At 39.1% G+C, this 27,899-nt stretch overlaps 3 protein-coding genes across 9 annotated transcripts in view; all 3 read right to left on the reverse strand.

Moving 5' to 3' along the window:
• The window catches only part of LOC134817795 (glyoxal reductase-like), a 30,466-nt gene extending 19,556 nt beyond the window's left edge, over positions 1–10,910 (reverse strand). The window contains exons 1-7 of the mRNA XM_063827126.1: positions 10,823–10,910; positions 10,561–10,604; positions 10,367–10,451; positions 10,119–10,245; positions 9,830–9,980; positions 9,478–9,666; positions 8,531–8,641 (exon numbers count right to left, since the gene is read on the reverse strand). Of these exons, the coding sequence (XP_063683196.1) occupies positions 8,531–8,641; positions 9,478–9,666; positions 9,830–9,980; positions 10,119–10,245; positions 10,367–10,451; positions 10,561–10,604; positions 10,823–10,899 (784 nt within the window). The 5' untranslated portion in view covers positions 10,900–10,910. The remainder of the gene's footprint in view (positions 1–8,530; positions 8,642–9,477; positions 9,667–9,829; positions 9,981–10,118; positions 10,246–10,366; positions 10,452–10,560; positions 10,605–10,822) is intronic.
• LOC134818438 (myosin heavy chain, clone 203-like) overlaps positions 1–27,899 on the reverse strand; it is a 192,939-nt gene that overhangs the window by 78,470 nt on the left and 86,570 nt on the right. For 4 of the 7 annotated variants that reach the window (XM_063827995.1, XM_063827998.1, XM_063827994.1 and 1 more), the window contains exon 1: positions 13,841–13,870. The exons of the other annotated variants lie outside the window; for them this stretch is intronic. The gene's annotated coding sequence lies outside the window, so the exon portion shown is untranslated. Of the gene's footprint in view, positions 1–13,840; positions 13,871–27,899 lie in introns of those variants that run through there. 7 annotated transcript variants of the gene reach the window in all.
• On the reverse strand, positions 15,887–27,881 carry LOC134818443 (transcription factor IIIB 90 kDa subunit-like). Its single transcript, XM_063828006.1, has 14 exons — positions 27,396–27,881; positions 27,098–27,215; positions 26,803–26,932; positions 26,520–26,634; positions 26,081–26,273; positions 25,805–25,928; positions 19,314–19,440; positions 18,931–19,099; positions 18,570–18,739; positions 18,375–18,451; positions 18,059–18,254; positions 17,797–17,900; positions 17,394–17,554; positions 15,887–16,238 (listed from the first exon to the last, which is right to left on the reverse strand). The coding sequence occupies exons 1-14, from the start codon at positions 27,492–27,494 to the stop codon at positions 16,213–16,215; spliced, it is 1,809 nt and encodes a 602-aa protein (XP_063684076.1). The 5' UTR covers positions 27,495–27,881; the 3' UTR covers positions 15,887–16,212.

Genomic DNA, 27,899 nt, shown 5'->3' on the forward strand with positions numbered 1-27,899 from the left:
ATGGAAACCCAAGCATGGGAAGAGATCAAGAGGCAGGCCTAGGAAGAGCTTAAATGATGTATTTATTGAGGATGCTGAGCAGAGATTGGATCGGAATGGACTCACGATTGATTGTATGAGAAGATTAGCTGCAGACCGAAAGGGATGGAGAAATGTTACCCGCCGAAGTTGTATAATACAAAGTAATGACGCAGTCGACGCAGACTAATCCTTTTGGATGGAGATCTCGCCATGTAACATGTATGTATGTAGGAGAATGTCATAAAGGGTTATGAAACATTGGTATTATTGCAACAAACCATGCTAGGTTATTTCAACATCAAGAAACTAAAGATAGTACAATAAAACATAGTAAAACACAACCCTGCGGACTAACCCCTACATTTCATAAGATAGCCAGTGTAACTGTACACAATAACCCGTTAACATTGGAGGTTAAAACATCATTATAGCAGGAAACATCAGTTAATCTATTAAAGCTTTTAAGATCTATCTGTGCTACTTTAAGATGTACCTGTAGTGATTAACCCCTGCAAGGCCCAATTACACTTAAAGAAAGATTTAAGATTGTTAAATTGTTGCTAATGAAAGCACGTTTGAAATAGATAGAATATATTTAACGGAAGGCTATGAGGAACACAAGAAATATAAGAAGACAACAAATTCGAGGTGGTAAAGCTACAATAAAACATAAGCTCAGCGAGATGATATTGTACAAGCAGCTGTACTATGAGTATGTTTGATAATGAAAACTTGATGCTAGAATTACCGGACTTGCCAGGCTTCTAAATAGCCCTTATAGTCTAGAATACCTCGTTAATTACCCCTTTAATAACATAATTACATTTCCTCACCAAGAATTGTCCCTACTAAAAGTATAGAGCTTGTAAGTACTTGTAATGCAAAGAGAGTACAGTAAGAGCAACAGTCCAGGGAGAGTTTATTGTGTGAGAGAGAGAGAGAGAGAGAGAGAGAGAGAGAGAGAGAGAGAGAGAGAGAGAGAGAGAGAGAGAGAGAGAGAGAGAGAGAGAGAGAGAGAGAGAGAGAGAGAGAGAGAGAGAGAGAGAGAGAGAGAGAGAGAGAGAGAGAGAGAGAGAGAGAGAGAGAGAGAGAGAGAGAGAGAGAGAGAGAGAGAGGGGCGACTAGACTAAGGTACCAACTTTTCAAAGTGACAATAGAAAAATGTAAATGTTGGATAATTACACGGGAACAATAAGTTAAGTGGAAGATAGCAGCAGAGAGGGAGGGGGGGGGGGGGGCAGAATCTACTGCTCAAATGAATCCTTCAAATAACTGCTGCAACTCTTGGGTGATAATAGCGAATAAGAAAAGTAGAAAAATTAGATATATAATATAATGTTTAAAATAATACGAATCATTCGTATCATTTTAAACATTATATTATATTATATTATATGTCTCAAATATAATTTTATTATATTTCTAGTCAGACTCTTTGACTCAAGACCGCGAACAGATGGACCGGTTCTGAAATCTTGTACTTATATTTAGGAACTATAAACAAACATTCGATTATCCTAGTCTGCTTAACCCACGTGTAGTTAATGTCAACACGAGATCGAGTCATGACGTCATATCAGCCGTTAGGGTGATAACGCTATCCAATAAGAGAATGCCAGATGTCATACAGCTATGCCCAAATTGATGGCTCTGATAACTCAGCTGATAAAAAGACGGAGAGATGAAAATTAAACAAGTGGTGAGATGTTATACCATTATGCATGGGCTAAAAAAGCGCGCAGAAACCAAACCACTTCTCGAGAGAGAGAGACTGTCAAACCAGAAAGTGGAGATCAGTTCCACGAGTAAATACTGAGGTCATTGGTACGCCGTACGAGGTAATACTGACGCCAAATGTGAGAAAATCTCATATTATATAATAGTGACCCTTTTTTCAGCTGACTCTGGTAACATCTGTGGTTGGAGTAGCAGTTGGAAACCCCTCCCGCCCGGTAATTTACGGTGCTAGGGTAATGATCACAACCAAGGCCGACAGAGAATACAAATCATGAATTTACTTACTTTCGGAGGTATATTTGACTATAAATATGTTGTTTGAGTACATTACAGAGACCGATTATTTCAAAACAGGTGTTGCTTCTTTCCTGTATTTATCGAACTGAGAATCTTAATTTATTCTGATTCCACAATGACGCTGGCTCTTACCTTCAGATCATTTCCATCACACATTAGATGGACACCACGCACGATCAATTTGATCGTGCGTGGTCTGCAAAAAGACTAGAAATTAGATTCTCGGAAGAAACAATATTCGATATGATCTGGTAATCACGTTTCTCATTTGTCGCAAAAACGCCATTACCGTTAATCAAGTTCCGTCGATCAGGTTAGTCTTCTCAAAACGAGATCAAACGTTATCGCGACATTTTTAAAACAAAAGTTGTGAAAAAATTAAATTTTCAAAACAGAAGTTAAAGAGGAGGACAGAAGTGAGGACCTGGTGCGTACACGTAGGCAATTGTAGCAGACTTACTGGAAATTACTGGCGAAAAACCGCGGGTGAACGAATTCAGAAGAGTGTGGAGTACTGCTCACAGGACAGTGACTCGGCCATGCAAATGAAATTTAAAATTTCTGATGCAGTCTAATGAAGTGTTTAGAAACTCCGGCAATTTGAAGAAACATTATTGTTTTACAGCTATCTATATATTAGTCCGTATCGTTCCAAAAGGGAGAAAGCCAGCCACAAGAAGTTAGTAGGGGAGATTAAGGAAAACATAAAAACGGGCCTACTAAATTCTCTACATTCGGAACAATACGATAGTAGCTCGATATAGAGGCTCAGAGGAAAGATAGTTGAAACTTATTGTGTTTGACTCGGATTTGTGTTACCATATCAGTATGGAAAATATGAAATGGAATTGGGACGTATATTATACTACTAGATAAATAAAACTAAGGTACTATGACATTTGAAATTGGCGTTCTGTTTGAACATTATTCCTCAGTCAGAACGTTGAATGAATATCGATAAGGGGCGTCGAGTTAAGCCTGGCAAGCGATAATGGTGGAGCTGATAATGATATCGTGTCATGAAGTTCATCAAAGTAGACGACTATAATACATGGCTCATATCAAACAGTACAATTGCTACGACAAAATTTACCGGACAAATGTAACCGTCGAGAAAGGTTCTGGAACTGGTCCAAGTAATGTAAGAGTCCAAGTAATGTAAGCAGTGTACTGGAGTTTTGCCAGCGCCTGAAATTAAACCGATCCGTAGATCAATGCGCGTTGTAGTAGTTAGTCACGTGATACACGTCATCAAAACACGTGACAGTGCGCGGATGAAATTCTCATGGAATAGGTATCGAAACAAAACAAATCTTGTTCAGCCAAATTAGCGGGGCAGGATTATAGAAGCTGTGCCGGTTTATTTATTAAGCGGGTAAAAACTGACAGCGGGAGCCGGGATTATCAGAATATATCCCGCCCGCCCGGCTGATTATTCTAACCCGGAGGTGTTTATAATTTTATCTGAACGGGTTTTGAAAGCTGTTCATTTCAATCAATGATAAGAAAAAACCTGTAATAAAACTCGATGTTTCATCTTTTAGAAAAACAAAAATGATTTAGTGCAGATAAAACTCAAAAAATATCAACGTTGGACGTTGTGGTAAAGATATAAGTAAAACATCGTGGGGGTAAATTGTTACCCAAGGTCGAACCTAGGAAATACTTGAGTGCTAAAAGCGTAATATTAGCAAATTGAGACATGACTATGCTACTGAAAATGGGTTTTAAGTCAGAAGGATCTCAATCACTCTGTTGCAGGTATACATCTAGAAGGATTATTCTCCCTCCCCCCCAATCACTCTGTTGCAGGTATACATCTAGAAGGATTATTCTCCCTCCCCCCCAATCACTCTGTTGCAGGTATACATCTAGAAGGATTATTCTCTCTCCCCCCCAATCACTCTGTTGCAGGTATACATCTAGAAGGATTATTCTCTCTCCCCTCACATCTCACCAACCCACTCACATACTCTCTGAACTTCACATTAGAAATGTACAGAATAGAGGGGGTAGTCACGGACGTAATGCAGAGGAAGTATACTGGGATGATGGACCAGGTCGGTTCCATCCAATCGTCTCTCTCTCCCCACCCTGATAACATCATTATGTTGAAAACAATGATAGGGAGATAGGATAGGAGGAAACTCCAGCAAATTGTGGAAATCACCAGGCTGACACGACACTTCTGCTCATTAGTGGCAGTTCTACTGTTCTCTAGCACTTTGGAGATAACGCGTCCCGCGTAGATATTAACAGACACCAGGATAGAAAGTGGAAGAGCGACAAGGAACACTGTGTAGATCCACCAGATAGCCCTGAGAACGTTGTCGTTTTGTTTCGGTCTGAACGAACATGACACTTTACCCAACATGAAGTATTCTTCTTTTCTTTCCAAAGCAGAGAAGACTATGGAAGGTGCAGTAGCCACCACAGCGCAAGCTAGATAGACCCAGTACACCCTTGAGATGGGAACAGTACTTCTTACTTTGGCAGGCTTCTTCAGCTGACTCACTCTGAACACAACTCCAATAGCGTTAGTCAGGATCATATATATCATAATAGACATGGGCATAAAGTAGGCAGTGAAGGTACACCAGGCGTCTCCCAGCGTGTATTCATTACTGATGAGGGTGATGAGGATGGGGATGTAGAAGAGTACCATGAGGAGGATATCACACACTGCGTTACTGTAGATCTGTGTCAGGTCTATTGCCTCCATCTTTACTGCTCCTCGAAATATGCTTCCATACAGAATCAGCACATTTCCTGGGAGCGGAAGGGAATATTATTCGATAATACCTAAAACCTTTCTCATTTGAAAAAAATTCGTAATTTTGAACATATATCGAAATATTTCGATATTTTAGAAGGTTTATCGTTTTATTATCTACGGTAAAAATACCTGTCAAAGCAACGATGATAATCAGTGAAGTCAGCACAATCAGAAATATCCGTAGGTTCTCGTCGAGCCCCAGATTCAGGGTAGATCCTTCTCCAAAATCGAGAACATTATCTTTTCCCATGGCTTGAATAATGTAAATAATAAGACTTAAGAGTAATACTGTTATTAACAAGGTACTACTCTTCATTTTGATTGCAATTTAGAGTTTTATTTTAGATCAACTGTTACAGGAAAAAGTATGTTTACAACACACAGTAGTGCAATATGAGCAAACTAAACACATAATACAACACACAGTGGTGCAATATGAGCAAACTAAACACATAATACAGAAATACCAGGCTAAGAGTGTTACAGGGCACGTCAAGTCTGGGCACAACGATTACAGCTCTACTACGAAACAATGTACTCTATAGCAAAACAGTGCAGCTGGCGGCACGGTGTACACTCTACAATTGGGCGAGTCTAGACTCTAGGATATCTGGAACAATAGTGTTCTGGCTGGAGAGCGATTAGTTCACTAAAACAGATATAGGAGAGCTTGCTGTTCCACTTGTTGCAGTATTCAACAGGAAGTGCTCTGTATCGTTCACTTCAGTCGACCATGAAGATTGAAGCAGTAATGTAACAGGCTACATTTGATGATAACTCAGTAAAGATATAGAATGAAAACTGATTGCAACTCAATAATACACTACCGAATATAGAAAATTATACATTCAATTGAATCGTGTGGTGAAATTAGCAGAGCACAGCACAGGCAACAGAAATGGTCTACTGTTAACAACACTAATTAAATTCTAAATATTTGAAATTTTTATATCCAAGTAGTTATGTAGGTGTGGTACCAGTGCTGGCCAGTAACTGTGCCAGTAATTACTGGTACCACTACCAGGGCCAGTAACTGTGCCAGAAACTGGTACCACTACCAGGGCCAGTAACTGTGCCAGAAACTGGTACCACTACCAGGGCCAGTAACTGGTACCACTACCAGTGCTGGCCAGTAACTGGTACCACTACCAGGGCCAGTAACTGGTACCACTACCAGTGCTGGCCAGTAACTGGTACCACTACCAGTGCTGGCCAGTAACTGGTACCACTACCAGTGCTGGCCAGTAACTGGTACCACTACCAGGGCCAGTAACTGGTACCACTACCAGTGCTGGCCAGTAACTGGTACCACTACCAGTGCTGGCCAGTAACTGGTACCACTACCAGTGCTGGCCAGTAACTGGTACCACTACCAGTGCTGGCCAGTAACTGGTACCACTACCTGTGCTGGCCAGTAACTGGTACCACTACCAGTGCTGGCCAGTAACTGGTACCACTACCAGTGCTGGCCAGTAACTGGTACCACTACCAGTGCTGGCCAGTAACTGGTACCACTACCAGTGCTGGCCAGTAACTGGTACCACTACCAGTGCTGGCCAGTAACTGGTACCACTACCAGTGCTGGCCAGTAACTGGTACCACTACCAGTGCTGGCCAGTAACTGGTACCACTACCAGTGCTGGCCAGTAACTGGTACCACTACCAGTGCTGGCCAGTAACTGGTACCACTACCAGTGCTGGCCAGTAACTGGTACCAGTTAGTCCGTTACTGACCTCAGTATGGTGTTGAAGACGTTAACACCGTTGTAATCTTGATTACTAAAATATAATGTCACATGCTTGTTTATACTATACTGAATTGGCACGGTAAACATTAGAACTCAAAATAACGCCCTGATCCAATACTCTAGATCCAATAACAGAATGCTATAACTAACTCGCTGATGATTTCTCGAGTAAATTTCTATTGATCCCGTTTGATGCGACCAGGAAAAGGCTCTTATCAGGAAAGGAATTATTCAACGTTTCAATGTGACAACATCGTATTCATGATCTCAAATTATTTGTTATATATAGTAGTGTTGAAAGTATTAAAACTCGCTGATGCGATAAATAATTACAACAATCGTATTCCGTCATCAATCTCCCAAGTCAGAAGCTACAACAAGATCATACAACCAGCTCGAACTGTACCGTTATTATTAGCACCTGGAGCTTACATCCCCACTTTGATATATATATAATATATCAATATATATATATCAAAGTTACTATTTACGTCATATATATATGACGTAAATAGTAACGCGTGATACCATTAGCACTATAATACTGATCAGTCGCCAAAGCTGAGTTGAGGTATCACTGAATTCAGAGTCACGTTTTACTACCTCTCAGATCACGTGTCAACATTTGTTTTAGTCTTATCTTGACTTCCTAACTTCTGCATTAATTTCAGATCATTTGTTTTGTTGAAAAAAGGGGTAAACTGACAAAAAACAGTCGACTCTTCTCAATTTTGCGTTTATCCAATACAAGTATCTACCTAACTTAGCTGCAGAAATGTGACTACGAATTTAATCAATAATCACGTGATGAAACGAACTGAAGCTGCAAACGATCAAAGAGCGATCGATGAATTGCCACAGAATGTGACCTATGTTGAGAATTATCAGGTAATAACAATAAGTTCAAATGTTTCTGTCGTACAATGGTTATAGATGAGTCCAATATGAAGTGTCACCTGGACGTCGCTGACCTGACTCACCAACAACTAAGACAGAGATCTTACATCTGCTGCCAGTACATCACTGTTTATCATAATAACAATTAATAACAAGTCCTATTGTCTACTATGATAGTGACTAGCCGCTATACTTACCTTTAGTAAAGAGGACTGTATAATGGATTAATCGGTTAACTCCAACACAATTGACATTACGTTAAATTGGTAACGTCACATCTCGACGTAATAACTTACTTGGTAAGGTTTATCCTCGTAGCAGGAAGGGTCATCAGATGTCTGACCACCGTGATGGCGTGTAGTCTACCAAGGAATTCGACCAGCTGCACGTATAACCGGAAACCGGAGGGTTATCCGGTATCAAAGCAAGAAACTTCGACAAACTGACTTTGAAGCTGGCAAACGTTTTATCGGCTTTCACTTCACTCGGCACCTTATTCCACAGTTTGGATCCTTTTACTGCGAACGAGCTATCGTACAGTGTCTGGTTTCTCATCGAACTCGACTTTGATAGAGAAGGAACAACTGCTTTAGTGCCATATCTGGATGTTTCCACAAACTCGATGCTACAGCTATTTGGAACAACGTTATGGTACGTTTTCCACATCATCAAGATGATGTATCTCTCCCTTCTCCGTTGCAGGGACATTAACTTCAAATGAGCTAGCCTCTCCCAGTAGTTTAAGCTGTATAGACCACCAATGCGGCTTGTAAAGGTACGCTGGACCCCCTCCAAAAGCTGAATCTCTGTCGTCTTGACTGGGTCCCACAGCGGACAACAGTACTCCAATAAGCTTCTGACTAGAGACTTGTAGAGGGTCATCATAACCACTTTATCCCGTGTCTTAAACACACTGAACACCCAAGACAGTTTACTTCTAGCTTTGGTGACCATATAAAGAACTTATCAAAATGTTCGGACACATCACAAGGTAGGGGGGGGGGGGGGGCAAGGTACTACGTTTAAAATTCTCAATTAAAAAAACTCTACTCACGATGAGGCTCAGGCCAGTACAGTAAGATAATATCCAAATAGTCAGTCTGGAGGTGGTTCAGGGAGCGTTCTACTGACTCCATAGCATCCTCGTAGGACATGCAGCCTGGATCTGGGGAGAAAAGAAGATGACTGCTGTTTGTTTGGGGACCGGTTTTTGGTACACCGGCCAATTTTTACAAAATTATATGATACATAACAATATAATTTTATTTAATATACGTGAATATGAGAATTGAAAACTATGATGTAACCTTTATCGTTTATTCTTTTAAAAAACCAAAACTTTACAAATTGATAACTTGGTTATCATGATTTATTAGTTCATAGTGACGAATAATTTGATTTGATACACACGCACTGTTTTATAAGCTATTGTGTTGGATTAACGATCAGTGGGCAGTGCAGAGTCGATAGTATAGTGCTCTGTATCAGTATAGTGCTCTGTTTGAAGTTAAAACAAATAAAAATAACTGAGCCCATGTCTTATCAGCACCTGCTAGCGCTATCAATATGACAGTGAATGGGCAGTGAAAAATGTGGCATATTTTTGATAGTGACTAGTGTGCTAATCGTCTAGTTTTACTTGTTCCTTAGGTAATTCTCGGTAGTTGATTTGTTGAGTGCCTGATTTACGTAGCTAGTTTTACACGTAATTATTTTACAAGTGTGAACTTACACTCAATCTCATTGTAACTTAACAATATGACATATTATATATACATTATAAACAGGATTATGTTACTAAATGCGGTTAACATTGTTACCACCGACTACCTATAGTTATTCACTGCCATTCGTTTCAGTTGCTAATAAACGCATTTACTGAGCAGAAATTCGAGAGGCTCCTAAAACTTTACACAGCAAATAATTTAAATATTTCTGTGATGAACTTTCCACTGTAAAATGTATCACAAGGCTTAAGAGAAACAAACCAATGAGACTGACCAAGTTTACTGATTATGTAGATATCCTCTCTGTTTAGACCGTGTTGGGGCAAGTACTCTCGGAATGCGTGCCCCAAGTCACGCTGATTGTTGTAGTGCGCACCTGTGTCGAACAGACGATATCCAAACTCTAAAGAAGCGTTAATGGCCTGGTTCACCAACCTTCTTCCATTGATTCGATATGTACTCACTGTGGAAAACATATATTATATAGTTCTGAAATTTGAAAGAACATCAATGATTTATCTGGCAATCTGCAATAAAACTAAAAATATTCCACTAGATTAAAAGATAGGTAGATGCATTTCGTACAGCAATATAATCAATTGACAAGGTGTCAGGTCCGAACTTACAGCCTAGAACAGGTATATCTAGAGCAGCTCTTTTGGTTGTTTGTACGAGTGGAGGAAGAGTGGGAGGAGATGGGGCTCGAATGGGAGAGGAGGGGTCCGGTGCCTTTATTGGCGAGAACATCACTGAGCGAGGCTTTTCAACTACCTTTTCCTGGGTAAATTAAAATGTATCTTCAGTTTCAAATAATCATTTTTATTCTTGAATGGTAATGTCACTGCATCGATACATCTAACAACAAAATATCGATCAAACGGTAAATTGATTATTTATCAAAGAGATCATACTTACAGGTTTTTTGTCACCCTTTCTCTTCTTGGTCTTTATAGGAAGGTCTGCCATAGGTTGAATCATGTAAGGAACAATATTGCCTTCTTGTGAGGGCTCTGCTTTAATGTTCACCATTCTTATTCCAATTCTAATGATGCACAATTTACGGATTATCCTTATTGCTAAGGGATATTAAAACTAAAAACATGGTCATGATGAGTCTATAAAAAAAAATTGCTGTTTAAAATTGAAGCAGTTTGTTAACTCACATCTCATCATCGGCAGATTCACTGTGTTCTTCGTTATCGTAATGTGTTGAAGTGGCCCATACTGGCTTTATGCACCTCTTTTTCTCTGAGATTAAGCCCAAATTGAAGTATTAATTGATTACAGATTTAAATACACCGTCATATTAAAGAACTAATAATATAATGTTTCAATTACTGTGTAAGAAAAAACTTACTTTTTATCGGTGAGTTGTTGTGTTCAGGTCTAACACGTTCTGGGCTGCAGAAATTGTTTGACGTCAACGTATTATATAATATTATATTAATCTACAAAAAGTTACAAGATGTTCTGTTGCAGTGATTTGAGAGCTATCATTCTTAATCTTGTCCTAATCTCAGAAAAATCATTATATTAAGTTGTGTTATCATAGAGCACGTATGTTATGGTTATAATAGGTATCAATCAATCAATCCAATCAATTAAGATAATAAAAGTACCTAGAAGCATGTCTCTTTCGAATCTTTTTACGGGGAGATGAGGATCTTAGCCTGGTCAATGCCTTAGCACCAGTCATATGCCTGATTCTAAAATAGATATATATTTTAATATTACATCACAAATTATTGATGGTTTCTGTCTTCTTTCAAAACAAAGATTAAAGATTAGTACTGGTTGTAAAATAAGAAATTTGCAAATAGGAATTTGCTTGAAAAAAAAATGATCCAATTCTTTGGGTGTGTGCACAATAGTTCTTTAGCATAGCTTCAATCTAAAGTCAATAAATATAATATAAATATCATCTATCCATGGCAACTATACACTGCTACCATGGCTGCTACACACTGTCACCATAGCAACTACACACTGATACCATAGCAACTACATACTGATACCATAGCAACTACACACTGTTACCACGGCTACTACACACTGTTACCATAGCAACTACACACTGTTACCATAGCAACTACATACTGATACCATAGCAACTACACACTGTTACCACTGCTACTACACACTGTTACCATAGCAACTACACACTGTTATTATAGCAACTACATACTGATACCATAGCAACTATACACTGCTACCATGGCTACTACACACTGTTACCATAGCAACTACACACTGATACCATAGCAACTACATACTGATACCATAGCAACTACACACTGTTACCACAGCTACTACACACCGTTACCATAGCAACTACACACTGTTACCATAGCAACCACACACCGTTACCAGGAACGAAAGCGAGGGACGACAAGGGGCTATTGCGATGCAATCTGGACTAGAGTCCGGGCTGGCACCTTTAGTTCCAACCCTCCAGTACTGGAAACGAGGAACCTGATCACCCATCTCCTTTACATTAATCTCTTCATACCAGCTACCGCTCTCAGGATTGGGAACGAGGAGCGAATGGGAGCTATTGCGATGCAATCCGGACAAGAGTCTAGGGTGGCTCCTTTAGTTCCAACTTCTCAGTACTGAGAGCGATTCTCTTTTCCATTATTTGCCATAGCGTGTGCGACGCGTGCATCCTCGGTGAGCGCGCGTGTGCTCCGTCAGCACCGCTACATGGCGGTCTGCGAGCGTGCGCGGGCAGCTGTGGTGCGCGCGGTGCCGCGCAACGGCGTTGTGGGGTCGGCCACTCACGCTGAATAACAGAGTAGCCAAACCGGGGTCTATTACCCGTATGGCATATTATTACGCGCAGGTGCCACTGGTGGCTCGCCGACCAGAGACGCCCGGTGGCAAGCTGATTGCATATATGACCTCTATATCTGAAAGCAGGTTGGGGGCACTACGGAAAGCTTAGAAGCTTCTGTCACCTACTACTACTACTACTACTATCATCTATCCCTCGTAGCTCTTCTCCTCAGGTATCAGGTTGAAGGAGACATTCGATATAGGGGTGGTTCATGCCTATTTTGCCTTCTTACGTACACCTCTAACTGCTACTTGCACACTCCTCATTATATCCATGCTCAGGCAGTGGGGTAACGTTGCCTGTTGGCGCCCCCGCCGAAAAAGCACCACCCTGTTGGTGCCCCCTCCCTAAAATTGAACAAATTAGGTGATTTTAGAGGATACGCCGGTAAAATCTCTAAAAAAGTGTGTATCAAGAGCAAAACGCACAGTTTTGCTAGTACTTTAGTTAAGTTTTCGAAATTGTCCCACATTCAAACGACGATTTGGCGCCCCCCTAAGATTGCCCCCCCCCCCCCCCCCCCCCCGCACAGCGGGGTCCTTCGTTACGCCACTCAGGCGTGTTTTGATGTTACATATCACATGGCTGCAGTGTCTACAGTTTATCAAATTCAATTTTATGAATTAATAAAATCTAATACATTATCTATAAATAATTCATTAATACTTCCCAGTGGAATAAAGATTTATAAAACGCTTCTTTGCGACAAAGGGATGAAACCAAAGATATTCATTATGTCTCTCCTTATTGCTTAAATAACTGGGTCCTTCAATTTTCCCTAAAACTTCATTCAAAACATTCCAAAAATAAAAATCATTTACACTGTTTTTAGAAATCATTTCTTTCTTAAATCCTTCCAATCTAACTTTAAAGCTTAAAACTGTAGAGCAGTTCTTGACATCTGAAGGGAGTTTGTTTCAATAAGGAATGACTCGCTCCAGAAGAAAAGAAAACTGGAGATTCTTGACTTTAGTTACACCGTTACTACATCTATTAGTTGAAACAAGATTAAGACCAGATCTGCTCATTCTGAAAAAAGCCGATCTATATTCAGTCAAACCACTAGTTACTTTAAAAGCTTCAATAAGGTCCCCACGTATTCGCCGCTCTGCCAGCGTTGTCAAATTGAGGATATCCAGTCTACGGCTGTCAACACAGCAAGTCTCCTTATGAAACGCTTGGCCTCAGGTGCCATTCCTCCTGTAGTGGTAAATACAAGGGGGACGAATGACCCTTTCTCCAATTGTAGCACTCAGTTCATGAACTAGTTCTTTTTCTCATTCTCGTGCAGCGTGTAGGGCTGTGGCATGGTCTTTCCTTGATATGTAGGAAGAAAGTCCTCTCAAATAAAATGTGCTCCACACTCCTCTTGCTGATATATCGAGCCTAGCCTTATCACCATTGTTGCCCTTTTATTGGAAGGTGGCTTGATTCTATAGGTGTTTACAGGGGCTCAATCCTCACATCCTTGGTCACCAGCCTAAGGTAATTCTGCAACTAAGTCTCACGTTGTTATGATGGTCACATACCTCCCTCTCTTACAGTTGAGGATATGATTGTGGTCATTATTAGCTCCACAATCACAGAATATTGGGGTGTTAGGGAAATCCCAACCATACCGGAGATGAATGGCGCACGTTATATCTCTGTCAAAAGCACATCTAATTTGATACGTATGAAATATGTCTATTTATGCTTTTCATGCAAACAAGTGAAAACGAATCTTTTATGTCATGTATCCTGGGTTTGGACAGGATATGCCCGCTTAAAATACTTCCATCGCGTTACATTACATAATTTTCTCAATAAATGTAATAGATTTGTAGTGTTGTAATTAGTTTAAAACTATAACTTCCTTGATTATGCACTAAGTAGGCGTTTCTCGACCAAAATTGAACGGGGAATCGTTTAAAATCACTTTAGAGGCACCTCGACAAAAGCTTCTCACGCTATTGTGCTTGTTATGGAGAAATACGTCAGTAGCGTTTTCGAGCTTGTTATTCTTTTTCAAAAGTATTCCAAGTGATTTGTATAAGTGCACATATTAACTCTGAATACATTGCAAAAATAAATTATCTCGATTCATGAAGTTTGAAAGAAGTTGCAGCAATGTGCGCAATTTGGGGAGTGTGCTTTCGGCGGGGATATAAACTGCGCCGAGATCGATGAATAGCATCTCGGAAGTCTTGCCTTACTTCGGTAAGCATACCCTAGTTGTTGAATGGGGAGACATGTTAGCCAAGCTCCTGACCCATACTCTTGTGCCAGCTGCAGTGACTCCCTGGTAGTCTTATCCACTTCACTCATTATCTCAGTGAGCTCCTTCCTCAAGCGTAATTCTTTAACTAACTTGAGGCTGTCTACTCTGCCCTTATCTTAATTTAATCCAACTTTATCAGGGATGTCTCCTTGTCCTGGCAAATATAAATGAGGTCAATCAGCCATCATGGCGACGGCCATGGCCGAGGAGACTCATTTTTGGAATATTGTTTGGTACTGCTCGGCCATGGCTGAGGAGGTTAATTTTCTCGGAATATTGTTTGGTACTGCTCGGCCATGGCCGAGGAGACTCATTTTCGGAATTGCTGTTTAAATAAAAATTGAAAATGACACTCCTCGGCCACCATACCTATGTTATTTTGAGTGACGTCTGGTATTCCTTCTCCGCGATCTCTACTGGATCAACAATAATATCAAGCCGGGTAAGCCCCCCAAATCTTACTAGTTACATGACAGTCTTATACAATCCTATACAGGTGGCGCATTCTCCTGTGTAAGTGATCGGACACGTTCCTACCAATAATTGCCGGAATGAACTTTTCTCTTATAGTTATTGTTGTCATACGTTGTATGACCCGCCGCGCACGAAGTGCGCGGCTCCCCCTGTATCGTTGCAGGACGATAGTGAAACGACCGTGGGGGTCGCAACTTAATTGACGATGTCAATTCATGGCAGCTCGGCGCGGCACAGTAGCGCATCTCGCTACAAGGTCGCAACGTGATACAAAGTTATTGGTTATACACTTCTCTAATGGGATGAAAAGGTTTTTAGTGTATTGGATGGTACACATCACAAAGGTCCACCGATGACAGAGGGCAGAGGGCTTTGGCATAACTTGATAGGGCTGCCTGAGGCTCTTCCAAGGCAAGTTCTCACTTACTGGGTTGACAGGTGATAACTGCGAACTGATACTCGTAAAATATTTGTTTCAAATATTACCGTCGACGAGTCCAAATCGGCGCGCGTCCTGGTAGGTTATAATAAACCTACAAAAGGTCCCCAGGTAATATATGAGGCGAGCCGAAAATGAAGGGTTGTGCAACGTGCGTGTATGATTTTGATTCACTATGTCAATCCTTCGCAGCTCGGTGAAGCCCAGTGGTGCATCTCGCCGATCTCAGATCTGCTGTGGTTGCGAGAAGAATTATTTGATGCGCGGCGCGGCCCAGTAGTGCATTGCGCTACAAGTATGATCTTACCTGTACTGCAGACCCCAGGCTATTATGTTCATAAATTGACGGATGTTACTCGTCTAAATTTCTTTGAAGTAGCGCGCGCCGCTTTCTTCTCGAATGGCACGAGCTACAAAGTAGCGCGCGCCGGGCCAGATCATTAACAATGGTCAAGTTCATAAATTACAGGCTGAGCGCCGCCCATGCAGTATGCAGTAAGTATGATAGAATTAATACAACGCGACGGCCGCGCGAGCGTATATATAGTAACTCGTCGACGATTTGAAACAAATATTGTAATTGCATCGCGCTGAAAACCTCTGTTCAATACAACAGTCTGATTATTTTCAAATTATCTTTGTCCATTTTAATCTTTCGAAAATGAAAACTCATGTTCTTGTTTTAAAAATAAACAAATACAACGAATCACGTATACAACATTTCATGAATCACAATAAAATCCAACACCGATGATATTCTGAATCCAAGATAAAAATTTAGAAAATAAAGTACTTTCATCGAATTTGAAACTGATCCTCTAGAATGTAGAAACTGTGCAAATAAAACGTACAATTAGCTGCTGTTAGTCAATCATTGTTTCTCTACTGTTATCACGACTAATTTACGATTTATATGCATTCACTTTTCACAATATACAGTGAAACTTGTAAGTTCATTAGTTTACGAATCCCATCTTTGGACTGAACTTCAGCAATTGCCTCACTCATCTTCAAGATCATCAGCGGCTGAAAGATTTGCAAATTAAAGGATCATTAAGACTAAGAGGTATAAAGAGCAAAAATTAAAATTAAAATGGAACTCAAAACGATAAGAGATCGTTGAGATATAGATCTGGAATCTGGACCAGTAAAAATACACAACAGATACAGGTGTAGTACTACAGGTGTATTAAGGGGACATACACCAAAGGCTTTTATGCCGTGGCCCTGTTGTTAACTTCATATTAAGAAAGTATACATAAAAACAATAAGATTTGATACATTACAAATTATTTTTGAGTATACGCACATTCGAAAACAAAATTATTTTCTTATTTTCCAAAGGGCAAAACATGGCAGATTTAAGGCTTAAAATGCCTATAACTCAAAAAGTATCAGCTTTTTTGGAATAATTTTTACAGAATCGTAATCAGCTTGATAAGACGAATCTTTTAGTACCTTTTTCACGATGAATTTTACTAAGTCGTTTGAGGCCACATTTCATACCTTAAAACTCAAATCTGAGAGAAATCCTACTCCAAAAACTTTGATATGATCATCAGCTACACTCACAAGAATTTTTGAAGCAATATCTGCTGACCCGGGTGATTGGTGAAATGTACAACTTTAGAAGTAGGCAAAAATTTCAATTTTTCTTTTTTCGACCTTGTTTGTCCTGTAACTTTGTCATTTATTGTTCAATTATATAATCCTTTCAATGGCTTCTTGCACGGATTGTAAGTAATGTTCAGTAAATAAATCAGTCAAAAAACGTTTAAAATGACTGAAATATCGGTATTACAGTGACAGACTTCTCAAAATTTCCAAAACTTTGGAAAAATAAAATAATTTTGTTTTCGAATGTGCGTATACTCAAAAATAATTTGTAATGTATCAAATCTTATTGTTTTTATGCATACTTTCTTAATATGAAGTTAACAACAGGGCCACGGCATAAAAGCTTTTGGTGTATGTCCCCTTAACTACTGGTTCACCTACCGACCAGTATCCAGATCTATTATCGGTCAAGACAGGACGGGGTTTAGAAATACTTACCTTATTGTAGTTCTAGATACAAAATATGTGTAAAGTGGCTTTTGTAGGACAGGAGGAGAATGGGGTCTAAAATGTCTAATATCCAGTTTACGTAATATATCAATATGAATATTCCCTGCAACTAACAATAATCGTGGAGAGCATCATTCAGGGCTAAGTTTTCAGAGTAGTTGAAGTAATCATCCTCTTCGTGATCTGCAGCGTAGTCCTCTTCAACCAGCATCCTGTCATCTACCTGAGACTCTGCTGTGTCGTGTCGTGTTCTATCTGATACTACACTATCTAACCTGAGAATCGTGTATACAGTGGGTGTGGGTATTGAGGTTAGAGAGATGCTGCGAGTATTGAGCTAGTATTATATTAGTTATAATACATTCAGTAGCGGAGGTATTATAGTATTATAGTGAGGGGCGAAATTGCTGATCCACAATGTGAACTCATGATTATTGATTTTCTACTGAAATTATGATTTTTGCCACAAGTGACGATGCTTCTCGGATATGAAGGTTTTTCAAAACATTGTAGTTACCTTTCTTTTTTGGTATCGGTGGTATCTGTTTCCGTATCCCTCCTTATTCGATCTATCGTAGCGTCACATTCACTACCTAGCTTCTTCAGCACGTCATAATTTATCTGAAATAGTTAGATTGTAAAGTATATCTTGTTTCGCGACAACTTTTATGTTTGAAAACAGTACAATTTACAGTCAGATTACACGCTGTGAAAACATTTTTGCTTTCATCACTGATTTATGCGTGTATACATTCCCACAATTATGTTATCATTCTTACCTTAGTAGAGAGCTTTTTCTCCTTGATCATTCTCTCCATCGCTTCTGCAGGAGTTTTAGCAGTTCCCTTGTTCGCATTTAGAGCTCGCTGTACTCGTCGGTATTTCCGTTTAGGCCTTCTCTTCTCTTCTTCCTCCTTCTCCCTTTTCTTCCGTTCTTTCTCTTCTAAAAACTCATCCAGATCCGACTCAGCCCAACTGAAATAAAGGGATGTCTTTGGAGAGAGAAACAAAACGTTTCAAATTTCAAACCAATGACGCAACATCGTTTCTCTTGATTTAAAGACTATAAAATATTTTAAATCATCATCAACATACCGTCTCTTCTTTATTTCGATTTCCTTTGGAGTTAATATTAGATATTCAATCTCAGCGTCATCCACATCGGAAAATCCCTGAGTTTAAAAAATAGTTACTTCTTAATAGCAAGTGAAGTTTCAAAATAAACAAATTTACGCTATTCGATTTATAAAGCCAAATCTAGTTTAAAACCGTGTTTAAAGACGAACTTACGGTTTCCTCCATTTCTAGTTTAATTTTAGCCTCCTTCTTCACTTCATCCTGTGCTGCAGACACAGTTTCCTTCTCGCTAGGAGGATTAGCATCTCTTTTCTCAGCTCCCTCTCCGTCCAGGTAGTTAGGAATCACACCGTAGGCTGTTCTGATACCTTGACCTTGTGCTCCTGATTCCGGACCTGAGGAGTTAGGTCTCTCACATTCTCATATTCTCACATTTCAACAGAGATTGTCAGCTTTTAATGGATTATCTGGCCCGGAGTTCAGTGTGTCAACAAATCAAATGTTCAAGTATGCACCCAGAACGAGGTATGAATAATCATCACCACAAAGTGTAAACAGTTCCACTCCAACTAACCAGAAGTGCTACAGCTAGGAGTCTTCTCCATAAAAGGAGGGGGTTTGTAAAGAGAAGAGGAGTCTACTTCAGCTCCCTCGTCACCTTTAACCGTACCCTGGACTTTAATCTCCTGTTCCAACTCTTTCTGGTATTGACAAACTTCTCGTTCCACCAGAGATAGATCAGACTGGTAGAAGGTTAATTTGATTATAAAGGGGATAGAATGGTATAATATGGGTAAACATTTTGTTTTCAATTTAACATCAATACCAGGAGTTTTTAGTTGCTAAATTGTAAAAAGACGTGATAAGAATCTAAATTAAAAGCACACCAATTATATTTATCAGACTGTCTGCACTCTTGACATTCATCATCACATCGGGTTTCTATTCACTACATACCTCTCTGGATTTGTTTTTGATTTTGAGAGCTTTAAAAGCGGGAGGATCTTCCTCTTCTCCCAGGTCAACATTCTCAAATTCCTCAATACTCAGTTTACTACTGGGAGTCTCCGAAAACTCCTTCAATCTGAGAATATTGAACTTACAAAATACTGTTGGAAGTGAAAATATTACGGCCGTACTAACACAGTGATTGGAGGTGTATTTATTCATAATCAGTAATCACGTGTAAGTAGAGGTATCTGAAGTTTAGTGAGAATTATATGTTTTCCTTAACCATTTTGGTGACATTTAGCACAATTTTAATATATACTGCAGTAGGTATACAATAAAGCAAAGAAGCTCAATTCTTATTGAAATCAAGATATATACATTATAATTTATATACATATATCTGTGAGTTAGGGGTCGTTCACATATTACGTAATCAGCCAAGGGGGAGGGGGGTTTCCAAATGATTACAAGTTAGTGTAATTTTGACACAATACTAATAGCTATGTGTAAAACTGATTACGGAAGGGGAGGGGGTTAAAAATTGTTTAAAAAGTGATAACGTAATTTATGTGAACGACCAATTAAATGTGCACCTGAAATTAACAATCGAATACATTTGATTTGTACAAAGTCATTGTTAATATCGTATGATATTAGCATAGCGTTTGAAATCATCTGATAAGAAATGTTCGATATCTTCTAGCGTTGAAGTAAAGCCTGGAAATAGCAAAACTGAACAGTACACTCTAGCTCGAGACAAAGTTAAGTATAGGGAGGGGAGGGTAAATTCCGCGAATTCATGTATTGCTATAACAGCTGGCCATTCGCATGAAGAAGTGAGTGAGCTACCACGCAAGGATAAAGTATCAGCAGTTCCTTCACACCTATATTTTGCTATTTGTTTTTCTGCCAATCTATCTAGCGTATCGTTTCTGGCTGGCGAAATCACATGGAAAAGTACAGCTGTATCGCACTGTCCCAAAACATTTTCCCGATACAGCTTGCCTAATGCTTTCTCTAGGTAATTAGATATCGTATCTGAATGATCGTTCTTAAAAACATGAATGTCGATTTTCGGTCCTCGGATGAAATGACCTGGTGTTTGTTGAACCATGCTGCCATAGGTGCCTCTTCCTGATCTCACTGTGTATTCTTTTATGCGGTCCCTTATCACTGATAAACTTTTCGATATTTCGTAGGTGTTTCTCAAATTCTTTGATAGAGTAATTATATGAAAGGAGGAATATAATGGTAGTATAAAGTCACGTACGTGCAGAAATACACTCTGTGCAATGTCACAACTTATCCAGATATGACGATTGTTCTGATCCTTTAACAACAAAGAACCAAACACCTTTATGGTTTTATCATCATCGTTCTCATCGATCTGTAACACAACTTGTAGATCGTCAACAAACAAATCACAATCATGATGTGAAGTTAGTATTTCTGAAAATAGTTGGTCAACATCTAGATTCGCTTCTGCTTCAAACATCATAGAAGCCAGATAGGTGATTATAATTGCTTGATTGTTAATCAATTTGTGAGATATCATCTCACAAATTTGCAACTCAGTCCAAAGGGCAGTGTCCGGAAGGGAAAGTGTATAATTGCTTATGCTTGCTCTTTCAAAAGCAGTTTTAACCCACTTAGCAGGGGTGTCTGAACGGAAAAAAATTATTTTTCTTTTTTCATCCGACTTTGCAAGTTGTATTGCTTTAGCAATGAGTATGATACTTTTACCCGTTCCTGCAGGCCCTTTAATGAGAACTAACTGTTCCTTCGAATTGTACGCATCAAACTGTTCTTTAGTGAGGTTGTTCACTTTTAGGTAGTCCCTTATGACATCTGGGGCTGGAACTACGTTTGGATTTTTCTTCCTTTTCAAACTTTCAAAAGTAAACTTTCCACTGCGCAGTTTATCATCAATATCCTTGATACACCATCCTAAACTGCATCTGGATTTATCACAATGGCCCTTATTGTCTGTACACCAAATAGCAAGCAGCATGTTCCTGACTTTCTCATGTTTTGCACGAAAATCACAGTTTCGTGCAACAGACTGATCCGATGGATCTATGTAAAACCCTGAAACATTGTTGTTCCACCATGATACGAAATCTTCTGTATCTTCTTTGAATATAATCGATGATAGCTGACCAGGTTTCAAATCGAATTCAGCGCATGATTTCTTCGAGAAGTTAGGATAAGCAGTAAAGGAAAAGATATTTGCGTGCCTCTCTATACTTCTGATCAAATCTACCATTCTTTTCCTCTGTGTCATCGATTCCTTGTGGGATTTCTGCAATCCTGCCTTATGTTGTTGTTTAGTTAATGCTGGATTTTGCTGTGATTCTTCACTGAAACACGACTTACTCTTAACTTCAATGATGACAAAATAGTTTTTTCCAATGATCAAAAAATCGCATTCTCCCTCGCGATTGTTGGGAGTTTTTCGGCAAGCCACACACCCTTTCATAACATGACTTTTATCGCACAAGCGATATTGATGATGAGTATGTTCGAAATTGTGTAGAACGATAATGTCTTCCTTTGACCCCTCCAATGTTCTAAAAATTAAAACTTCAGTCTCATAGTCTGATTGACGTTTTTTATCATCTCTAAAACTCGGTCCAGGCTCATCTTCGTCTGGGTAGATGTCAATATACGTGTGTTGTGGAGCTTTAGGTAGCATGATTGGGCGTGTTTCTGTTGACGAACAATACGTTTTGTAAATATCTTGTCCTTTTTTAAGATATTCTTCCATCTTCCGGTATCTAATCCCCTAAGAATTACGTTTAATCGAATATTTAATTGATTGAATATTTAATTGAATACTTTTTTAATCGAACGAGTTGGATACAAGTTTAGTAAATTCGACTATATGATACCAAAATGTGATAATGATATTTTTAAAAGGTAGGTTTGAAACGAAATAGAAGAAGATACGTGTGAGACTAAAGACATACACTCAGTTTGTTTTATAAAGACGCACTTCATAAAGACAAAGCCTTCAAATAAAAATAATTAAAGACGGCAACGCTTCAAAATTGGGCTCAAAATAGATCGGATGTAATAAAGCACATTTCACACACTGACCTCACTTCTACCAGCAAATCTAAAGACGGGTTGCGATGAGTTAAAGACGGTGAAGCCTTTAAAATGGTCAAAATTAAAGATTCTGAAGCCTTCGCCAAAGTGAACCGTCTTTATATAGGTCCTATATATAACGAACTGAGAAGATAAGAAAGAGAAAATAAGTGGGAAAAAATAAGAGAAAAAAATAAGAGAAAAAAATAAGAAAGAGAAAATACATTTTCCTCAGCATTTTATATATAATAATGTTTGTCTCATGAGGTAATAAAATCGGGTAACATGACATCTGTCCGACAGCGACATCTGTCCGACAGCACTATGTTCTTGTGTTTGAAGTGATATCTCAAATTTGGCACCTAGAAATTTACCCAAACTTGCACAAATTATTTGTCTTAATGCTATCTTACTATCTAGAAAGTTTCAAGAAAATCGTATCGTTGGATCTCCAGATATATTTTTTGGAACCGCTGCAAACCACCCAATTGGAGATATTTTTTGTGTTTAATAATTTTAATTATTATAATATCAATATCATATCTTAGATTTGGCAAATAGAAGCTCGCTCAAACTTACACAGATTATTCGTCCTATAACCACCATTGACCATACCTTATGGAAAGTTTCAAGGATAGGATCCGACATAAACTATTGTCCGAATAACCTCTCTGAATCGGAGAGATGTCGCCCAATCATAAAATCGCGAAGGAACGAGTAGTAAATCTTTTCACCGTTATTGAAATATTCTTTCATTGTGCAGCAATCTAATCTGGAAGTGGAACGAATTACATTCAGGTGATTTATTTACCCAACGAATTGGGTAAACGTTTAGGGGCCTTGACAATGTGATAGCATGATACAGTGATATTTTCGCTGTTCAAAATACGACCAGAGTACGAATATTATACATTTATCACATGCCTTCTCATGCGATATCAAAACTTTCGCCCACGAGGCTTGCCGAGTTAGTGAAAGTTTCGATATTTCCCGAGGCTTGCCGAGGGTTATATCGACATTTTCAATCACGAGGCTTGCCGAGTTTTGAAAATGTTGATATCGCATGAGAAGGCATGTGATTAATGTTTTATCACACTTTCTTTGGAGCCAAATTTGGCCGGGAAAGCAGAATTTGATCAAACGTTAGTTATAAATCTCACCAAAGCAAAACTAGACATGTCGAACTTATTTATGTTTATAATGTCCAAGCTATATATAGCTCTCGATAAGTTAGTATTTCAGATATTAAAGTTACAATACGTGAAATTAGAATCTCGCGTTTCACATTTATGACACAGTGAATGCTGTGTGCCGCGCTGAATTTGCTTTGTACTGCTACCTAGTGCATGCAATATTAATGTGTTTTCCGCCTATGGGTCTTGTACTTATGAGTCTAGAATATTCCGCCGCGAGCGCGTTTGATACGTAATTACATCCTGCAAATCAATTGATGTGAGGTGATTCTAATACTTTATTTCTATTAGATATTTTTAGAGTCATTAAAACTGTAGATGCAGTATAATGTATAGAACATCCGTTTAAGTGTTGATTATACATCACAGTCCTTATCGTATAATCTGTATCTACGATGAGGTGAAAGAATTTCCTAGTTCTTGTATTTGAATAGAGCTGTGGGGTCATAATAAGTGTCTATTTATCAGTCCACATTATACACTACACTCCCTAATTTACATCAACAATATTAACGTCCGTCTTGATTCTCGATTGTCTGTTATTTCAGAATGATTTAATCAATGCAACTTGTAATCGTTGACTTAGAATTTTATCAAGTATTCTGCTTAGTTCTTAGTCAGTATTCATCTTTACTTGCCATTATTTGCCATTATCTGCTTCGAGCTAGAAATTATCTGAACTGGAAATTATCAGAACATTTGTAATATTCAAATGTATCTCTTCAACATTTTAGAACGCAGTACTCCACCAGCCTATAACCACCCTGGTCATGGCCAGGTAGTTCACCCGTACTGTTACCAATATTGAATTGGTCTAATGAATGGCAGCACATTAATCATCGGACCTGTTTGCCCCAGTGCCCAGACTAATTTATAACCAGATTAGCTGATTAAGTTACGTCATTCGTCCCTTGATATATTTATATAAATAATATATTTTATAGGATGTTTTTATTGCACTTATTTGCACTAACTAAAATTCAGTTAAAACTAGTCCTGGGATAGAATTTCCGCTCTTTATTGTACAGAATCTACATATAAGTCTCTTTATCAGTCTGTTTATAGATCAGCCACGAATTTCGCAAGCTAATCTAGGCGAAACCGGTTTGGAAAAGCCAAGTATAATTTCTGCACAATTTCTATATGGAATATGGCTCAAAGAAGGGATCAGAGGGGGTTAAAATTGAGGTCTGAAATGGCTGAAATCTGGCTTTGTTTTGTGTGTTTTCTTCGTTCGAATTAATCAAACATCGTCTAGTGTTTACTATTTTTTGTGAGGGTGACTGTAGTTTGTTCTGACACTTCCTTTTTAATTTCAAGTAAGCGATTAAGGAAATTAATTATCCTGATTGATTGTATCGCTGACAAGTACCAAAACTTTGTGAAACTTTCAAGTCTGCTTGTAAACTTTGATCTCGTTTTCAATAACCTTAAGTCACTTAAAGCTCGTACAAGCCAGGGAGTTTTTACTTTGTTTCATCATCCGAAGCTTAATTAAGCTTTGAACTATAAAGTGCAATAAAAAGGGAACAGCTTGAAAAAGTTTTACAACAAAAAATTTTATTTTGCTTGACGCATCTCAAACACAAGGAAATATTTTCAAAACCAGGTATAAATATAAATTTTTCCTTATCTTGGAAAGTTTTTCTGATCATTGCATTTACGGTCATAGACTACTTAAGGTTGTTGATTTAAATCTTTATTTAAATCAGTACCTCACAGTAGTAGAACAGTTGTTGAGAGTGGGCTCCTTGTTCCTATTATATGGGAATATCGGGCTCTCTCTGAGCAACTGATTGATATTTCATGCCCCCGGGTGAGAGCCAGTGCTCCCCATCGGGGCATGCAATATCAATTCTGCTTTCCTGCCAAATTTGGCTCGAAAGTGTGATAAAACAAAATATTGTAAGATTGAAGGATATGATTTCTTCGTCCCTAGTTTAAACAACTGCTGCACAACGAAACCAAGTGTTACATAAACCAGAGTGTAGATCACAAATGAGTGTAGTAGGCTAGTAAGCAGTAGATAGAGAGGCCCTGTATAGTGTATACGGCACTGTATAGACTAAAGACATAAAGAGTAATTATGCCAAGTCTTCGATACACAATGTATGTTTCGTGAGCAACTGGTACTGAGTTAACAACCAGAGTAGTGTAATTCTAATGGACAATTAATCGGAACTGTAGACTAATAATCGAAACAAAGGAACTTACCGTTTCGTTATAGTAGCAGTGGCATTCCTCACTATTTTAGCGATGTCGCTGATCTGACGTGAACAGTTGTGAAGTCTACAGGAAACTACAAGAGCCGCTCCACACAGAGAACTTGGCCGTCTGCCTGAACAAGAGATAATTCAGCACTCAGTGGTGGTCACTTAAATAACAAGATACAGCTTGTACCAGCGATGATTTACTTAGAGAAAACCTGCGTTCTGATAGGTACCCAGACCAACTGGTTAAACATTTCCAGGCCCATTTTAGTTGACATACCAGTAGCCATCCAGTCCCTCTTCATCCTAGAGACCAGTCTCATAGCAGTGACACAGATAACGTCACTCTTATCTCCGAGCTGGAGACGCTGAGCGTACCGGCTGATGAAGAGACAGGGGTCAGCTGCAGGGAGCTTGATACACAGTGCGTTACAGAGACGAGTGTAGACTCGGAGCAGCTGGAACATGTTCTCCTGGAGAGGTAGAGAGAGGGGGTTTAGGGGGGGGGGGGGGGGGGGGGGGGGGGGGGGGGGTGGGGGGTTATGAGGTAGAGAGAGGGGATTTAGGGGGGTTTAGGGGGGGGGGGTTATGATCTTACAGTGTGTATAGGTGCCACGTTATGGAGACTAATGTTTAGTTCAGTCTAATACAGTCCTGGTCCATTCTAAAACTTGTCAGTAATGAAACTCATGCACAAACTTAAGTTAAAAGCAACTTACCCTGATTATTTCACTGAAATCCAGTAGAATATGTGGAGTATGTTCCGTCCGACACACAATGTATAAACACGCCGCGCACACGTGCGACTTCCTCTTTCCTTGTAATATTCGCTTACTGAAAAATATTACAAAATTGTTATCTATGTACATTGTACATAAGTTCAAGAGTGACACCAATTTTAAGAGACTCTTCTTCCCAGAGAAAAGTACGAGAATTTTAAAATGTTCGGTATATATGATGAATCTCTTCCGTTTCGGTATCGATTATTTTAAAACAACCCACCTTAAAGCCATCTTGTAGAACATAACAGCACTGTCGATGTGTTGCTGAGCTAACTTCAGTCTGTTTGCTATACAGTGCATAACACGTGTTGCCTCTTCCACAATACGCCTCTGGTAGTTCTTGTGGCATCCTGAGGAAAAGAGATGAAACAGGTGTATTTCACATTCCACAAATTGTAGTGACTACGGCGCTCATTGAGCCTAATGATGACGAATGAGTAACATCATGTTGGAATTTTTGGTTAAAAGCTGCGAACAATTACCAAATTTGTTAGGCAAGCTCCAATAATACTAACCGAATTTGTTAGGCAAGGCGCTGCCTCCAATAATACTGCCATCGTCCGTTACCAAGGCTCCCATCATGTGTTTCCTGCCGGATCCTCCCTCAGCAAACTGGGTCTCTGACACTATAATCTGGTGGGTAATCACGTGATGAGGTGTGGGATTTCTGACATTCCAATAAAATATTAAATATTATTATATAAGACATAAGTTATATAACATTAAATCATGTTAAAATACGTTCACAGACCAGACAATCCAGCCCCGAGGCCTGTCTCTAGAAGAGATTACAATTTCTTCAATAAGAGTTACCTGGTCCTCGAGAACATTTCCACATCCCATACATATCGTGTAACCGTGAGCTCCATCCTCATCCACCTGTGTGCTGCCACAGTTCTTACAGGCCGGCATGGTACTTTACCACTTGTTACTTGCTTTACCACTATTTGATCAATATTTCACCACTTGCTTTACCACTATTTCACTATTTCACTATTTCACTATTTGCTTTATCAACTGTTAGTATAGATAACTAGAGTTGCGATGTTTCTGATTGTAGGGATGAGGAATGAGCTGGAACAAGCAATGAAGAAGGGGTCAGGTATTATAGCTACAATTAACTGAGGAGTGAGGGATCAGGTGTTACAGATACTAAGCGTTGAGGAGGATGAGTTGTTGAGGATGGTGTAGAAGATTTGCGAGTTTTGTGGTTAGGGTTTAGGTATTTATCCTGGTTTGGATAGTTGCGGAGCTTACAGTGCGGACGTCTTTAAGGGTTTACCTCATCCTATAATTATTAAATTATAAAATATAAAT

Source organism: Bolinopsis microptera, chromosome 7 (assembly GCF_026151205.1).
Source record: "Bolinopsis microptera isolate Bmic1 chromosome 7, MBARI_Bmic_1.0, whole genome shotgun sequence".
NCBI lineage: Eukaryota > Metazoa > Ctenophora > Tentaculata > Lobata > Bolinopsidae > Bolinopsis > Bolinopsis microptera.

Bases quoted from the DNA above. Each gene is read 5' to 3' on its own strand.
- LOC134818443 (XM_063828006.1), bottom strand. From the start codon at position 27,494: ATGCCGGCCTGTAAGAACTGTGGCAGCACACAGGTGGATGAGGATGGA. The intron at 18,452-18,569 runs GTAAGTTCGTCT...TTTTAAACTCAG, and splicing joins AACTAGAAATGGAGGAAACC to GGATTTTCCGATGTGGATGA. The intron at 17,555-17,796 runs GTAACTACAATG...CACGATTCTCAG, and splicing joins ACCGATACCAAAAAAGAAAG to GTTAGATAGTGTAGTATCAG.